Source organism: Eleutherodactylus coqui, chromosome 3 (assembly GCF_035609145.1).
Source record: "Eleutherodactylus coqui strain aEleCoq1 chromosome 3, aEleCoq1.hap1, whole genome shotgun sequence".
Taxonomy (NCBI): domain Eukaryota; kingdom Metazoa; phylum Chordata; class Amphibia; order Anura; family Eleutherodactylidae; genus Eleutherodactylus; species Eleutherodactylus coqui.
The window spans coordinates 58,521,949-58,540,905 of record NC_089839.1 but is presented as its reverse complement, the minus strand read 5'-3'; the positions used below and the strand labels follow the sequence as shown (position 1 = coordinate 58,540,905).

At 42.5% G+C, this 18,957-nt stretch overlaps 1 protein-coding gene across 3 annotated transcripts in view; it reads right to left on the bottom strand.

The window, feature by feature from the left end:
* The window catches only part of ESF1 (ESF1 nucleolar pre-rRNA processing protein homolog), a 54,848-nt gene that overhangs the window by 7,559 nt on the left and 28,332 nt on the right, over positions 1-18,957 (bottom strand). For all 3 annotated transcript variants that reach the window (XM_066595628.1, XM_066595629.1, XM_066595627.1), the window contains exons 10-12: positions 11,058-11,179; positions 4,626-4,716; positions 4,100-4,182 (exon numbers count right to left, since the gene is read on the bottom strand). In XM_066595628.1, coding sequence (XP_066451725.1) covers positions 4,100-4,182; positions 4,626-4,716; positions 11,058-11,179 — 296 coding nt within the window. The remainder of the gene's footprint in view (positions 1-4,099; positions 4,183-4,625; positions 4,717-11,057; positions 11,180-18,957) is intronic.

Genomic DNA, 18,957 nt, shown 5'->3' with positions numbered 1-18,957 from the left:
TTTCACATTCACTGTATAAGTGCATAAGAGGGACTGAATGAGTGCTGATTAAACTGAAGGATAAGTGAACGAGCCAACAATGATTTTAATATGTTGTATAAAATGAACGATGAGCGAGCGGTTATCGTTGGCTTGCATTTAGACTGAATGATAATCATTCAGTTTAGCGCATTTGAACGATTTTTTAAACAAAATTATTCCATCTAAAAAGACACTAAGGCCAACTTCACACAGGTATATTTGATGTATTTGCTCCATTAGCATCATGCTTTTGTGCATTTTACTGTACTTTTTGTTCTGGCTGTGACATTTGAAATGGGCGTAGGACACACCTGTGCCGTGATTTAGGAGGCTAAGTAGCCTAATTAGTTCTAGATGTGTTATATTTCCTGCATGATTGGGCAGTATAATGCCCAATTACGCGGATATTGGACGTGCATTTGTGCAACCTCCATAGACTCCTATGGGACCTTTAATTAGGCCTCATTCACACAAGCATTGTTTTGCACGCATCCATGCTGCGCAAAACGCAGTGCTGCACGGTTGTGCAGAAAGACGTGTGAATGAAGCTCCGTGCCTATTGCTTTCAATGAGACAGCAGCGGTGGCCCCATTGAAAACAATGGGCTGCCGACACCCCCGCAGTGATTTTCGGGGAAGGGCTTTAAATATATGCCCTTCCCTGAAAATCAGCCCTACCTTGTGTAAAAAAAAAAAAAAAAAAAAATCTATATATTATTTATACATATACACACATATATACTCACTTCTCTGTCGCTGTTGGGGCTCAGGCACTTAAGGCATAATGAATGGCTGAGCGCTACCTGTGATTGGCTGAGCGCTCAGCCAATGAAACACAGCCCTTTCAGCAGGCGGGGATTTTAAATCCCCACCCGCTGAAAGAGCTTCAGAGCAGTGTAGGTGGACCAAGCGGCTAGACGCGCCTGAGCCCCGACAGCGGCGGAGAGGTGAGTATATATATTCTTCTTTACACATGCTAGGGATGATTTGCAGGGAGGGGCTTACATTTGAAGCCCTTCCCCGAAAATCACTGCAGTGGTTGCCGGCAGCAGCGCGGCCCCATTGAAAGCAATGGGAAAACATCGCAATTCTCTGCCACAGCTGTCACAGTTCTGGCAGGGATTCTTTACACCCCGCAAGAAGTGCTATCAATACTGAACACAATGACAGTGCTGTCACAGTGTTCAGTGAAGAGGGAACTCCCCGCGGAGAATATTTATAAGCAGCACAGACTTATGTGGTGCACGCATGTCCTATCTTTTGCAGGTACGTGCGTTTGCACGCCAGACATGAGAACACATCATAGAAAACTAATGGCTCTAATAGACGCACGGTTTTGTGCACATATAAACACGCTCCTCTGAAAGAGGCCTTAGTCTGGAAAATATGTGTGCAAAGACGGAAGTAAGGATTAACCCACTGAAATCAATGGGTTTTATTCTCTGCGTTTTGTGTGGGCAAATATGGCCGTAGGAAGCCGCCCTCAGGCTCTGCCATTTAGCTCTAATAAACAGTGGTGTCAGAGAAACCCCAGCCTTGAATAGAAATATGTATAAAGCATAAATTAAACGCGGGGTTTTGAAAATTCCGATTAGGGGATATTTGGAAACTATCTGCCATGGGTGTGGGAACTGCTCCTCCACCTAACATCATGAGCACTGAGCGGTGGAGACTGCCCACTTGAGAGAAAACTAGTGTCTGTAGGTATGCAGCCCTCCCACTGATCAGATGATGTGACAGGGCCTATTTAAACCTCCCATTACTCAAGAAGGACCTAATCTAAGCATGTGCCTCGTAGAGAGGTAGTCTATTGTATAGCAGATAGCACGTCATGTGGTTACTGCTGTTCAGGTAGGTAGCTCGCTAGACAAACTGAATTCAAACACTGCAGAATACAATAAGAAGAGAAATAAAGTGTAATTCGGCCGGGGTATGTAATGCTAAGAATACTACACTGTAGTGGAATAAGGCTTTAGTATTGGCCTAGAGCCATCCTATTAATGTCCTTCCTTCCCACACGCTCCGGTCCACTGAACAATCAAGACTGAACTAACAATCCTTACTGATGGCGCACACGGGCAGAGCAGATTTCCTTTGTCGTCTGTCTGGAGAGTACATGTAATATGATAAAACGAACTGTAATCCAGTGATGTTTGTTAGAGTAAATCAGCAGAAATGTAGCGTACGCGATGGCTGTCAGTACCGCGACCACTTCCTCCAAGTCAGTAATTTCATTAGCATGCAGTGTAAACACTCCCGCTGCAGACAAAGGTGTCTGACCAAATAGACCAAGCGAATACATAAATCCTCTGTCATGTGTTTACCCGTTTGAAACAAACCATGAAATGTATCATTACACACTGCGGTGGTTTTGTGATCCCGCTGCCAGTCCACAGGCATTTCGTTGAAAAAAAATTTTTTTCATTTCACTTTCCAGCATTACACAGCAACCCTATTTTCCCTTAACTAGCCATAAAATTCAATATATCTCAGTATTTCCATTGTTTGTTTGGTTTTTTCCCTCCCTCTAGCAGCCTAACAGGAATACTTTGGGTTTCCCTCCCACTGAGGTTCTAATTTGCATTCATACATGTGATTAAAGTTAATTGATTTAGTACAGGTACGATCAATCGGACTCTATAAGCAGGGCAACGATGATAATATTTGCCATCAGAGAGACAGAAAACACTAGGGACCTTTAGCGTCTGTCAATATGGCAATATTTGCATTAAAAATGCAGAAATTGTTTACACTAACCGCATGAAAAAACAAGGCTCATAGCACAAAATTTGATCAAATCTAACAAACGCTTCAGTACGGACGCACGCTAACCTTGTGGTTTTATGTAGTTAGTAGAGTTGAGTAAACGTATTCTGCCGAGCTTGATGCTCGTTCGAGTATTAGCGTACTTGATGAGGAGGGAGAGGGTGAGAGGGGGAGAGGGGGGTGGGAGAGTGGGAGAGGATGAGAGGGGGAGACTGGGTGAGAGGGGTAGAGTGGGTGAGAGGGGTAGAGGGAGAAAAAAAAAAAAAAGAGCTCGGGACCCGGCGTCCCACATACAAAAATGCTCGGGTCTCCCATTGTAGTCAACGCGGACCCGAGCATTTAGGTGCTCGCTCATCTCTAGCAGTTAGTGTAAACAACAGTTGTGCATGCTTTATGCAGATATTAGGTGTGTATGAGTGCTGTAGAGTGCATGACGCGTGTGTTTGTTATGGAATTTTGTTACAGCCACAGCTTAGGCCGAGCTCACAGGAGCGTGTTGGTATAGCGTATTCTGCGCTCAGAATACACTGTACCCATCTTCCATAGGTGGCCATGTTACCGCTCACATGAATTGTGTGAAATACACGCGCAAGAAAAATCTCAGCATGCTCTATCTTGCTGCATATTATGTACGCATATACGGCAAGATAGTACATGGCAATTGGCGGTACATAGTCAATATGCAAAGTCATTGCGTACTGGCTATGGCAAACTGCGAGATACGGTCATATGAGCTCGGCCTTACGCAACTCGCACACAGGCCACTTTTACCGTGACATTTCAAACGCCGCAGTACAACGCCTTTACTGATTTCAATGGGGCTTTGCAGACCAGCACTCAAACGTGGCATTTCTAACGCTACGATTATGAAGCGCTGCCTGTTATATTTTCGCGCACATTTACGCACTTGCTCACCTATCACAACGATCCATCAAAAAATGCTGTCAAACTATGTAAAATGCGTTTGAAAACGCCACGCAAAATTGTGGTAAACCGCTGTGATTTCTGAATACATGTGTGAGAGCAGCTTTAACATACACCTTTACACTTAATTCATTTGTTGGATGTGTAGACTTACGGTTTTTGCAAACATAGCATTATTTGTTACCATGTAGCTCAAAGCTTTAAAATCCCGTGGCTCCAAGTTATAAAGTGGTATAGAATAGCCGACAGATAGCAGCTTACTAGTAATACTTGAGGCAATGCACCTCTAAGCAACTGACTTACATGGGACGAGCTGTCGGGAAAATGGTGGTTATTATTTAGGATTATTAGGGATGAGTCCCGATAAAACGATGAATTCTCGCACTTACTTTCTGTTTTTCTCTTTCGTCTTCATCTGCAGATGACTCTTGCTCTTCCTGCTTCTTGCCACCTGTAGATTTCTTATGCAGACCTGAGGTGCAGAAATATTGTATTAAACGCAAGTGCGACTATAATGCTGATGAAAGTACTTACGACCTGAAGGTTGCAAGTTAAATCCCAGCTGGGTTCAGGTACCCGGCTCAAGGTTTACTCAGCCTTCTATCCTTCCAAGGTCGGTAAAATGAGTAGCCAGCTTGGTGGGGGGTAATAAATAAATTACCTGAAAACGCTGCGGAATATGTTGGCGCTATACAAATAACAAACTTTGGCTGCTAAAAATTGCACGGTGTTCTCAAGAGAAACAAGATTTCATTCAGTCTACATTTACATCTCTTTCTGGACTAATGTAACATACGTACCACAATGTCTCGCAATAGTCGTGACGTCATGTCACGTGTCATGACGTCATGTCACACAACACCCACACTGTATGAACACGACCTAGGACACCATTGCTCTTTCACATTAGATTACCTGGCTTCTTCAGCTCCTCAGAGAAGAATGGGTCATTAAGATCAACATCGGATGGGACGTCCTCCTCATCGCTACCTTCTTCTACGCTCTCCTATACAATACAGTGTAATAAAAAAAATAATTTAATCTGGTTATTCAGATGTGTTTTATTTTAGATCCATTGCATATCTGAATCATATTTTCCCATCCATATTATTACATGCATTTTCATACCCAATATTAAACGGAGGGAAAAAAAAGACAAAAGTGTATAATCCTGACAATGGAGGAATATAAGGGTTACATAAACTCTGATTCTAGAAACCTTGGGTTTTCCCCAAAATGAACTTGTGCGTAAATTGATGGGGGTCTGACCACTGGTTTACATAAACATGCTAAGAAAAAGAGGACCCTAGTCCTTTTCTTCATTGTATGGTGCATGTATGGTTAGGCCATATTGGCTCACTTGGCTTTTGCAATATCTCTCATTCTGAGGCTGGCTGTACAACAGGCCTAATTGATAATATTGTCTATGTGTGAAACATAAAAGTATACCCTCATTTTTCAAGTGACTTTTCAGAATAAGCTGCCCCATGTATACACACAGAGTAACACTATTTCTGGACATTATATGACATTTTTTTCACAAGTTGTCCTCTCTGCAGGCTCTATATCCAATTCTCAGTTTTCCCTGAACTGCTGAGCGTAGACTAGCTTCTACTGTGTCTCTCATGCACTGCACACACAGAGAACATGAGATCCTGCTCCAGTATATTTATTTTTCATACACAAAAGCAGTAGCATGTAGGACATTATACAGCAGTACTTCTCAATATAGGCATATTTCCAGTCACTACAAAGCAGTTAAACACTGGTTCTATTAACATGTCATAATTTTACTGTGGATTTGCATGCAGGTTGCACTGTCAAATCAGTGGTGAAATCTATGCTATCTTAGCATTTTATTTCTGTAATGCTACAGAAATCCATGACATAGTTCATATGGTGTAGATTTTGATTTTTATGTCCTGGAAAAAAGAACTGACCTGTCAATCAAATCCTGGTGTGGATCCACATGAAAATCTGCGGCACAACTGCAAGGTTCAGCCTCAGAGTTTTGCTGCAGATTAAAATGCCAAAACTGCATGAGAAATATCCAATGTGGATCTAACACTTCCAGGGTTTTGTGAATGAGCACCATGTTTGTGTGTGTCTCTGCTTCTCTATCACTCATTAGCGTCTTTCCCCTCTCCTCTCTTCATAGACTTCTATGGGCTGCACAACATCTGATCTATCAGTGTACTCTTAGTTGATATTGTCTACTAAAATGGATTATAGCAGTTTTTCAGACTGATTGAACAGTTTAGGAGGGAGGAAGAAAGGAGCCATTTCTTATATTCACATGTACTACGACTCATATGTTTGTTGAACCGACTGTGACCATTTGAATCTACCGTACTAAAGGGGCATTCCAGTTTCAGCGAATACATTTCAGCCTCTCAAAAATAAAAAGTAATACAGTGTTTCAAAATACTTGCCTCATAGTTTGTCAATAACTTTGTTCAATAGAAACCTTCATTGTTTACCTCCAGCCAATCTGTCATCGAATGGCTGTAATTGGTTAACCCAGCGCCGGCTTTCCTTGGCAGACGCGGCACTGAGTTAACCAATTAGAGCATTAGTTTCCTGGAGGTGGAACATTCAAGCCCCGCATCCAGAAAACAATGCTCTGTCGGCGTGGAGGAGGGAGCGAGAGCCCGCAGCAGCGCCACAGAGCATCGCGAGGACGAAATGCCAGCGATAGGCGAGTATAGATCCCCTTCCTGAGCCTCAGGTTGCGAGTTTTTTGACTTGCGAACAGGCTCGTACCCAGAGTTTTTGCTCATAAATCAGAGCAAAAATACAGGAGACAGCCTGCTCACAAGTCAAAAAACTCGCAAGCTGAGGCGCTCGCATCCCGAGGTACCATTGTATATTGAAAACCATGAGAAATTCATACAGAATGTATCTTGAAAAATTAAACAAAATCAATCAAAAGTAAGGACCAGAATATCTGCTGAACAAAGATACAAGTAGAAAACTTAATAGAACACTTAATTGTGTAAGGGGTATGTTTTGCCACAATGGTGGTACTTGTCGGCTATCTTGGTGGCCGCCATCTTGGATTTAGCCCAAGAAACTTCAATGGAAAGGAGGTCATGGGATACATGATTTAAGCGTAGAATTTCAATACCTGCAGGCATTTTCAAGTTATCGATGATGTCCTGTTGAATTATGTGGTATGGAAAACACTAATTGCATGTTTCTTCTTTTAGGTACCAGAAGATGCCTTTAGCAATCAAAGACAGAACGGAGATCATCCAGATGGTCAGAAACAGAAATTCATGTAAGGTGGCCGAAGCTTTTAATCAAGAACACCCAAGAAGACAGCCAGTGAGTTGTCATAAATGGCTGCACATCCAAGTGGAAGAATATATAAAGTAGGGTACCACAAGGCTCTGTCCCAGGCCTAGTGTTGTTCAAGATTTTTATAAATAATCTGGAGGAGGAAATTGATGGGAAACTGATCAAATTTGCAGACGACACAAAGCTAGAAGGGATAGCTAACACTAGGAGGGAGGGAGGGAGGGAGGGAGAGAGAGAGGGAGAGAGAGGGAGAGAGAGGGAGAGAGAGGGAGAGAGAGGGGGAGAGAGGGGGAGAGAGGGGGAGAGAGGGGGAGAGAGGGGGAGAGAGGGGGAGAGAGGGGGAGAGAGGGGGAGAGAGGGAGAGAGAGGGGGAGAGAGGGGGAGAGAGAGAGACTTCAAAAAGATCTAGAAAAACTCGAACAGTGGGCATCGAGAAATGCAAAGCCCTATATCTGGGCATGAAAAATGAAAAAAGCACATACAGAATAGGAGAAATTGGGCTAAGCAGCAGTACATGTGAAAAAGACTTGGGTATACTAATAGATCATAGACTGAACATGAGTCAACAATGTGATGCAGCAGCCAAAAAGGCAAACACAATTCTGGGATGTATTAAGAGAAGCATACAGTCTAGATCACATAAGGTAATTATCTCCCTCTACTCTTCCTTAGTCAGACTAATCTGGAATACTGTGTCCAGTTCTGGGCACCCCACTTTAAAAAAGACAGACCAACTGCAGCAAGTTTAGAAAGAGTTACCATGATGGTGAGCGGTCTGCAAATCATGTCCTATGAGGAACGGTTAAAGGATCTGGGAATATTTAGCTTGCAAAAAAAGAAGGCTGAGAGGAGACTTAATAGCTGTCTAAAAATATCTGAAGGGATGTCACAGTGCAGAGGGATCAGCCATATTCTTATTTGTACAAGGAAAGACTAGACGCAATGGGATGAAACTGAAAGGGAGCAGACAGATTAGATATTAGAAAAAACTTTTTGACAATAAGGGTGATCAGTGAATGGAACAGGTTACCACAGGAGGTGATGAGTTTTCCTTCAATGGAAGTGTTCAAACAAAGGCTGGACAAATATCTGTCTGGGATGACTTAGTGAATCCCGCACTGAGCAGGGGGTCGGACCCGATGACCCTGGAGGTCCCTTCCAACTCTACCATTCTAGGATTCTATGAGTGCACAAATCAGGAAACGGATTCAGAAGTGCAGGAAAACTGGTAGTGTCCAAGACAAATCGAGCACTGGCTATCCGAACGGTGTTTACGATCCCCAGGTGTCTACAGCTGTGCCAGCCAATTCATGAAGAGTCCACATAAAAGCACCAGGAGACTGGCATTAAAGCATGGTGTGAGTCAAGTTCTCCAGTTTTTGTTTTTTCCTGAACTTCTGAATCAGTTTCCTGACAGTTTGTGCACTTACGGGCTGTCTTCCTGGGTGTTTTTGATTAAAAGCCTCGGCGAACCCACGTTAACGTCTGTTACCAACTATCAGGATGATCTCAGTTCTGTCCTGGATTGTTAACAGCATTTTCTGGTACCTGAAAATATCACATAATTCAACATTACAGCTTTATTAATACTCAACATACCATACTGAATACTCAACTCAAAAATGGTTGCAGATATAGAAAAATGATTGCATCTATCAATTCTGGATGAAATTCTACATTTAACTCGTGTATCCCATCCCCCCCCCCCCCCCCAATAAGGTTACTTACGCAGAATCAAAGATTTCTGCCACCAAAATGGCTAACAAGCAGCACCATAGTGCCAAAAAGTTTCCCTTAACAATTTAAAGTGATTAAAGAAAAGTTCTCCTGCACTCGGAGTTTAATTCCACCAATAATGCAAGATTTAAGTGACACTTTCTTAGGAGAGGGGTCTGGGGTGGATACCCACAGACATTCCTCTTAAGGTGCAAGGAGGTGTAAACAGATAGTGGAGGAGTCAAGTCCTCAAGGGTTTAGAAAAGGTCCAATTTATTAATAAACAAGCTACACAAATCCAAAACACACGGAGATGAGCGATGTGCAGCAACGCGTTTCAGAGCTCAGAATTGCTCCTTTTTCAAGCACATATCTTAAATGTGTCTGATCTTACAAAGTTTCCTACCGGTATCTCTTTATGTTCACAAGATATTCTGGGCGGCTCTGACATTTGAATCACCCTGTATAAACCAGAATAAACTGTACCCTGTTAAAATCTTATTACCTCACATTCTTCCCTCTATTCTCCCTGTCATGTACCAAATGTCCTACTTACCATTTTACAGGCTGACAGTATACATTTTATAATCCGCAACATTTAAAGTCTAAATAGCCTTACTTTCATTTAAGTATCCGTATACGATCCCATTACCTGAATAACCACCAAATGTCTTAGAAGACGTCTCCATCCCTAACAGGCTGACCCGTTATGTAAACGCTGTTTTTGTACTGCAGCACTAGGACTATCCCAGTCATTAGAAAACATTAAACAAATGAAAGTGACTATAGTGTATGTCCTACAAAAACATTTGAGGATTACTGCATGGGCTCCGGCTCTACGATACCAGCGGGTATGACAGCGCAGGCAAAAAGTTAAATAAATAAAGACAAGTGAAGTAATTGCACAGTTTTGATGCATTGAATATTCCTCAGCCTGGGCCCGAGCAGCAGCGTCCCGAGATCTTATGATATGTTCACAGACACAAATGAGCCTTTTTTTTTTTTTCGGAGGCCTCTCCAACATTCCAAAACACAGTGAAAACAAAGATCAAAGTCGGCACACGGCTACGGCCGTAACAAGCTTATTTTTCTCTCTGTCACATATGTTTGTGATTGATGTGCAAGCAGAGCGCCAGGCCGACATTAAAACACGTGGCAGGCGGTACAAATGTACACATATTCAACAATTTGGGTTATAGCTTGAGCTTGATGAGGCTGGAGATGGCAGGTATTATTAACCCCTAGAGAGTCGAAGTTGCACAAGCACTCCACTTCTAGAATACCGGCGTTTTCAGGCGTCTTCACATTCAGCAGCATTGGTATTGTTATTTTATTCAACTACATGCATGAATGTGCATGACTTTTTCTATTCTTTTTCTCAGAACTTTTTAAAATTTTTTAGGTCGGAGCAGCTCGCAGGTTACGTTCATACACTGAGGAGTCAACGTGGATTATGCACCAAAATCTGTGGTCAATCTGTCTCCCATGCAAGTGAATGGGGTTTCTGAAACCTCACTGACAAGCAGCAGAAAATAATCAGCACACATTTTTGTTTGCACCGCTGTCTTCGAGAATCTTCATTATTCTTGCAGATTTTACAGGGATCCATGAAGATGCTCTAATAAAATACTTAACTGGTCTGCCATAGGCAAATCCTCCACATGTGAATTTAGGTAAGAAGCCTTGTCTCTTTGTCTGCTTCTGATCGTGTGGTTAAAGCAGCAATGCCTGTGTAATCAGCATGAGTATGCTAATCATGCTGCTACTACTGCCTTTCATTGAACATACTTATCAGTCATGAAGTGATTAGGGTGGAAATGTCATAAAAATACAATAGATTTATTTCTAGTCTATAGGCACACATTACATACATTCACAGGCAGTCTTCTTCCTGCCTGGCAATGTACGCTATGTCACTAAATCACAGTCTGGCAGAGAGTGCCAAGCTATTGCAGAGACTGCTCATGCGCGCTGTCTCTGCAATAGATCAGCATTCCTTGCTAGCCAGTGAACGTTACATCACAGGGACGTGACCTTCACTGACCTGCAGGAAGGAGAATGTGAGGAATGCAGGCTTCATAACAAAAAGCAGAAGCGTGCGGTGAGCTGACACTGGGGACTGGATAAGATCAGTGAGGTGAAGATCTGGTAAGTAGACTGCTTGCGGAGAAATAGGCGAGTATAGATTTTTTTTAAAATGACAAAACCCCTTTAAGGAAATACTGAGCATGGATCAGGAAATCCTCAAAGATAATATACTAGGTATGCAGGATCTGCGATATCTTCCATGACGGATGTTAAAATATATTCAGCCCAGCACCATAATATTACCTTTTTCTTTCTCTTCAATTTCTTTTTGTCCTTCTGTTTCTGTAGGTACTTTTCCCACGGAGTTAGTTTATCTTTTCCTTCAAGTTTATTTTTAACCATCTGTTCAGCACTTTCCTTAAGCCCTAGAGAGAAAAAGGATCCAAATATCAATTCTATATTCCGATAGGGTGTGGAAAAAAAGACGTCTGCGGTGTGACCTAATCACTATGTATAAATATATCAGGGGACAGTACAGAGATCTCTCCCATCATCTACTTATACCCAGGACTGTGACTGTAACAAGGGGACATGCTCTGCATCTAGAGGAAAGAAGGTTTCCACACCAATATAGAAGGGGGTTCTTTACTGTTAGAGCAGTGCGACTATGGAACTCTCTGCCTGAGGACGTAGCAATGGCAAATTTAATGAAAACGTTTAAGAGGGACCTGAACGCCTTTGAGTGTAAGATTATTACATATTATAGTCACTAACTACTTCAGAAGGGTCGGTGATACAGGGATTATTCAGACTGACAGAATGGAGTTAGAAAGGATTTTTTTCCCCTAAAATGAGGAAAATTGGCTTTGACCTTATTGGAGGATTTTGCCTTTCTCTGGATCGACATTGGGGGGGGGGGGGGGGGGGGGGAAGGGCAGAGAATAGGCTGAACTGGATGGTCACAAGTCTTTTTACAGCCTAAAATACTATGTTACTGCCGTATGTAAGGCAGACAATCATATGCTAGACTGTGCTCAGAACACTGCCACCTGCTGGTCTACCCTCACTTTACATGCACCAATTCTGTATCAGGAATTTCACAAATGTCAAGTTCCATAACTATTCATATTGTAAAGCCAATTTGTCCGCAGTCCATTTCAGTGGAAGATTGTGATTTATTATTGTAATGTAGCATACCACATGGATCATTTACAGGAATACGTTTTGCTTGCATCTGGTATTATCAAAGACACAATAAAAGTCACAGTGACATAAATCAGCCTTATTTTGTTGTTGCCTGGATGAAAACCTCATTTTAAATAGTCTTTGAAGACGTAGATGATATTTAATTACAAGATCTTTTGTAACGCCTCATTTAGCTTCAAGTCTGGAAATAAGAAGCATGAAGCAAAGAATAAATGATCCTGTGATTACCTGTTATATACAGGCGTGCTGGCCACAGCCAAATGCTAGGTTTGGTGTTAATGAACCACGTCTTCTAATTAAAACACTTAGATCTTTTAGTAACGGCAAAGTAATCTGCCTGGCACGAAAGTGAATGCTGCCAATGTACTAAGGACCACCATGGAATAGGAACTGGCACCAAAAAAGATTTTCCATAGGCTAAGCGGGCCAAATCCCATGAAAAGCACGACACAGAATTCAATCATATGTCTGTATGAGGAAATGTCATTCATTCATTGTGCATGCAAATTTAGAGTATTGTTTTACAGATCTCCTCAAGTAGAAATCTCTGCCAAAGGGATTCAAGATCTCTACAGACAGCGTGGCACTTTTTATTTTGGGCTTCAAGCTTACCTCCCCCATTGCTGTGGTATCAGCAACATTTCCCTTTTGATGAACCAGTAGTAATTGTGTCCCCGGTAATAAGTATTCCCTGTACCTGTGGCAGAGAAGCAACCCCACAAGGAAGTACTTTACCTCACTCTGGTCCGGCCATCGTTTTATTATCAGAGACTCAGACCTCTGACCCTTCCCACCATTACTGCACGTTCGGTACACAGAACAGACGCTGGGAGAAGGGGGCGGGAGAAGGGTCCGAGAAAAGAGTCCCTGGTAATCAGCAGCTACTTCTTGGTGAGGTTGATGGTGCCAATGACTAGTAGGAGGGCAAAAGCGCTGTGCCTGATCATTATGGAAGTGGTCAGAGGAGTCTGGAGCTGCCAGACCCTCCTGGCCCTGTCTCAAGTTGTCAGTCGTACCTGGCTTTTTTCTACACTTCTACATTATTCAACAGAGGCTTCATGGTGGGAAGGCTGCTGCTACTTAATAGGCTTGTATAAGGTGTTATAGAGTTGCACTATCTTTTAAGGTACCAATATTCCTTTTTGTACCCATTAATTTTTTATTCTTTTTTATTGTTTATAGCATTTTGGAGAAGGATGAAACAGCACTTAAAATCTAGGAGCCATGTGCATGTTTTACCCAATGCTTTATCCATCAGCAGATGGTCGGCATGTCAACCCCAGTCATTTCTTAAATTAAAATGGAGCTTAATGGCATGTATTTGGTATACATAAATGGCACAATTTGACTTTATTTGTTCAGTGTTATCATATTACTTGGACTTTTCACTTTACATTTAGCAGCAATGCATAGTGACAGATCAAAGTGCTTCGGGGACCTTTCATCCCCTACTGGGAGGTGTAATTACCAGACCATGACTTAAATCCCTGTCCTTTTATCAGCTCTGTGTACTTGGGAAAAAAAAGTGATTAAATTAGCATTTCCTGCATCTTCAGATCAAAAGTTTGATCGCAGACTGGTAGCACGGTGTGAAGAGCAGGAAAGTCAAGCAGCACGTCTCCCTCGGGTCCAGCAGTTACAAAACATTATGGACCATTAAATATGGATAAGTAAAAACTCTACACATTCTGCACCCTCCATTCATCTGATGGAATGACCATCGCAAATGTCCATCTTTATCCTGCGATATCTAGCAGACGTTTTCTTGCCATTTACCTTCAACACTGGAGCCTGAAGCGTATGGGAATGCTAAGGAAAACAGCACTCCAGAGATAAAAGCAAGCCTGTCTACAACTTCAAAGGAAAGTAAAATAAACTTGCTTTGACCCACCCGTAAAGGACGGCCTTGATAAAGGACATGACACCGGCCACACAAGGGTGATGCTGCCATTCAACAGGAGGAAAACACGTCTTCTAAATTGCTCTTCCATAGTATTATAATATTATCTGTACTATATTATTTAGTATTATTTGTATTAGCACATGAAGTTTATATGCACTTGTAGGTGCTCGAGACAACTCCTATAGGCTGGCGTCACACAAATCGTATTCCTGGCGAAAATCTCTTGGTTTTGCCGCAGCGAAAAACCGTGAGATTTCCGTTGGGAAAGCGCAGCTTCAAAACCCGCGGCACTTAGTCACGGGTTTTGGAGCGGCTTGGCCGCATGCTTTTCCGTTGAGGCCGGCGCTCCCATAGAAAGGAGCGAGGCTGCAATGGAAAAAAAATAATAAAATAGACAGGCTGTGGCCGGGGAATCTACGCCGCAGCACTGGCTTCTGCTGGCTTTGCAGTGACTGATTTGCAGTCCTGTGTAGACAATATTTTCGACAAATCTCGTCTACTAGGATGGCTAACCCCGGGATTAGCGGCCGCAGGCGGATTTGGCACGGCGAAATACCGCATGTAATTTCCGTGGCAAATCTGCCCTGCGTCAACCCAGCCTTAGGGACCTCTTAGGCCCAATGTCCACGGACGAATTTGAATTGTGCCTCGTGCGGATGATATGCAGTTCAAGCCGTCCACGGAAAGACATGGGCGTCCATAGCTGAATTAAAAGCTTTTTGGTCTGGAAATCAAGTTGCAGCATGCTCCATTTGCTGCGGTTCCTGCATGGACGGCTTCCATTGAATAGCAGACGGGCCGCAGATTCTGCAGTAAAGCAGGAGATTTAAAAAAAAAGAAAACTCTACTGCGCATGTGCGTCGGCCGGCGCTTTTGCGCGAATCTGCAGTGAAGACCTGGACAGGCAAGCACTGTCCTTGGCCACAGGCAGGGTTGGATTCTGCTGCAGGCTACCGCATGTGGAATCCGACCCGCCCGTGAACATGACTCCTTACATAGGACAATTGTCTGTCCAAATAGCATGAGGATGGGCGCTTTTTGCTGCCATTCACATGTGGCAGAATTATTCATCCCAGTTGGGAAAGCATTCATCGGCAGCATATGCTGTCAACCAGCGACCACTGCATTATAGATCCAATCAGTTGACAAACGAGCGTCTGCTTCTTCGTTGGTTGACTGCCAGTATATTCAGGCAGGCCAATGATCAACCAAATGAACATTTATGCCCGATCCTGTGCCCACGTAAAAGAGTTTTATATATTACCACAGGAGGCACACCTGTAGTCTGTAGAACTACCTGACCCCTCATTATTACTAGTTACAATAAGTTTTACTTGTCCGACCTACAGGTTAAAAACAGATCATTTAAAATGTCCTTCGTGCTGGAAATCAATCTCAAAAGATCAAAAATGTCAAAACGTTTTCCATTCCAGTGCTTTCGTGCTGGATGCTGCCATCATCCACATTTTATACTAAATGTTTCCTTAATAAACCGTTCCCAACAGCAACTGGTTCATATTTATACTTCAGATGACTGAGAATTACCGAAAATCTAATCTAAGTAAAAGCCTGTAATTATTAACATGACCGTACACTTTGAAGGCATGACTTTCCATCCTGAATGATAATGTACGTAAAAGAAGAAAGAAATGACTGGGAGTTCACCAAAAGTTTTCTGCCACGCTAAGGAAGCGCAAGCGTCTGCTGAAAACAACAGATGTCTTGCAACACTTAGGCCGGTGACAGAGAAGTGTATTCTAACCACATTTACGCGTCTACTACACGGAAGAGTGTCCTGGCCTAACATTGGGTCTCCTGAGCCGAATGGTAGAAATCTATAATGCTAGCAGTTTGGGTCAGGAGACAAGCAGTCAGGCCGGGAAACTCCATATTAATGATGCAGAAAAGTCCCCGGCCGTAGCCGCTCAAATAATCGCTCAAAACTAGTAATTACGGGTGATCTGATCGGGTAAATGAGTGAGCAATGGTCACTTGTCGATGTGACCCATTTTTGAGCTGAATTAAAATCCGAGCGACTGTCTGCCCTATGAACGACTGCCTGTTTTCTGGGAATGGAGGTTGGTGGCTGGAAGAGATCTTATTATTATATTATAATATTATCATTCTAGTAAATGGCACACACCTGTAGTATTGGACACAGAACCCAAAGACATTGGGGTATTTTTTCACTGGGGCTCAAATAGTCCAAGAACTGAAATACCCTTCACAGGCTAAAAAAACATATATAGAATACGTAAGACATACACCAAAACATAAATGATGATACCCAAGATAGATCTCTTTGATATAGTGAGGAGACAAACATTACTAAATACATTTGGGGGGTAGGTCTCCCTGAGTTTCCATACTATAACTGAAATAGAATACCGAAAGAGAGACTCTCTGGACATCAAATATGAATGAATCTCTAGAGGGCCATGTGGTAGAATGGTCCTCAACCCCAACAAAGTATAGATAGAGAGAAAAAAAATTAAATATGAGCTGTCCAACGCGTTTTTCTGGAGGCCACATATCGACAAGGACCTCAATAAACGTCAGATCTTATTTCAGATAAATTAACATGGATGGATGTTTAAGTTAGTGTGCCGGTGGCCTGACCCACAAAAAATTCTCTTGGTGGGGAATATATGAATTCCACAGATATTACTGCTGGTAGCTATTATCTATCTAAAGTGTTCTATTGGTGTCACACCAACAATCTGCAGCCTCTCATAGCAGAGACCTGCAGAGATGGTGTGGTTTTTATTTCCCCCCAAAAAATAAAAAAAAATAGCTACCTAAATGTCAGCCAACATCTCAAGTGTCTGCTATTATCCTGTTCCTTGCAGACCTTAAATGTCTTAGAGATTAGAATAGGAAGAAGCGGACAATCCCTGACAATGCTTGCCTAAACCTTACCCGCTGGATACTAGCAGTAGGCGGCTATAGACTCCTAAAGTAGAAGTTATTTCCGTGTCAAAAAAAAAATAATAATAATAAAAAGGAATGATGGTTGTGCTGGGCGTGCACGGATATGGCGTTCTAGTTAGTAATACAGTATGTTAGGCTGAATGGAAGACAACATCCATCTAGTTCAGCCTGTTTTAACCTCCCCCTTGTTGGTCCAGAGGAAGGCAGAAAAAAACAAACAGCGAGCCAATTAGCTCCTATGGAGGAAAAAAATTCCTTCCTTAATTTTAACAGATTATGAGAGAGATCCTTGTATTGCCCCCTAATGTATTTATACATAGTTATTTGGTCACCCCTTAGCCGTCTTTTTTCCAGGGTAAATATGTATCAGGCATCCCTGTACATCACAGCCCCTCCAGCATGTCTATTTAGTTTCCGGGAATAGTCAAATAATCCAAATCTTGATAGCCTCTCTGGGTATTCCAGTACTCCCATTACATTTATTAGTTGAGTTGCCCTTCTTTGAACCCCCTCAAGCACTGTAACATCTTTCCTGAGCACCGGTGACCAGAACTGTACGCAGTATTCCATGTGAGGCCTGACAAGTGCCTTATATAGTGGAAGAATAATGTTCTCGTCCCTGGCCCCTATACCTCTTTTAATGCACCCCAAGACTTTATTTGCTTTTGCAGCAGCTGACTAGCATTGATTGCTCCAGTTAAATCTACTATCCACTAGTACCCCTAGGTCTTTTTCCATATTACTTTTCCCTAGCTGTACCCTATTTAGTGTATATTGGTGACATCTGTTTCCCCTCCCATGTGCATAACTTTACATTTATCAATATTAAACTTCATTTGCCATTTTTCTACCCAAGCCCCCAACTTATCTAGGTCCTTTTGTAGCCGTACATTGTCCTCCTTTGTATTAATTATCTTGTATAATTTAGTATCATCTGCAAATATTGATATTTTACTGTGTAGTCCGTCTACACGATACACGGTCATTGATAATTATATTGAACAGAATGGGGCCTTATACTGAGCCCTGTGGCACCCCGCTAGCAATGGTGGCCCAATCAGAGTACGAAACATTTATTACCACCCTCTGCTTTCAATCTCTGAGCCAGTTCTTTACCCAGATACACACGTTTTTACCCAGCCCGAGCTGCCTCATTTTATATATCAGCATATTATGCGGCACGGTGTCAAATGCTTTAGAGAAATCCAGATATACGAGATCAATAGACATTCCCAGGTCCAGCCTAGAACTTACTTCATCTTAGAAGCTGATCAAATTGGTCTGACATGATCGACCTTTCATGAACCCATGCTGATGAGGAGTTATGCCATTGCTTTCCTTGAGGGATTCTAGAATAGCGTATCTCAGAAACACCTCGAATATTTTTCCAATTATTCAAGTGAGACTTGCCGGCCTGTAGTTACCAGGCTCTCTTTTAGACCATTTTTTGTATATTGTAACCACATTGGCAATGCGCCAATCCAGTGGTACAACCCCAATCTCAATTGTGTCCATAAATATAAGAAATAGCGGTCCAACTCTTACGTTACTTAGTTCATTCCAAAGATGCTCATTAGAATTAGGATCTGAACTTTGGGCTGGCCAATGAAGCTTGCAGATATTCTAATCTTCAAACCAAGCCTTAACACTGTGTGCCGTATGACGTGGTGCTAGGTCATATTGGTAGAGCCACAGATCTGTACCAAAGTAATGCCACATTATCCAGAATATCTCTGTACTCACTGGGGTTGAGGGTGGACTCCAGTATAACCAATGGCCCTATTAAAGTGGAAATAAATCGCGGCATGTTCTATTTGCCACGGATTTACAATGCGGGAGGTCTCCGTTAATATAGATCCATTGTAGGTGCCTCTGTGCATTCACTGCTGTGATATCGGGCTTGTGTTCAGCTGTTCGTCCATGGTAACTCTTCGCATGCAGTTCCCTATGGATGGTTCTGGTTCTAATGGATGTTCCATTGACCTGTGACACCTCCTGAGCGAGGGTTTCAGCAGACAATGTACAGGATGCCTTCACAGCTGTACAAGGCTTCGTTGTCCACGTTCTGTCAGTTTACGAGGTCTTCCCAAACATGCCGGTAATGTGGTTAGGAAATTAAAAACATCTGGTGTGTGCAATACAAACAGTGAACTCTGGAAGGTC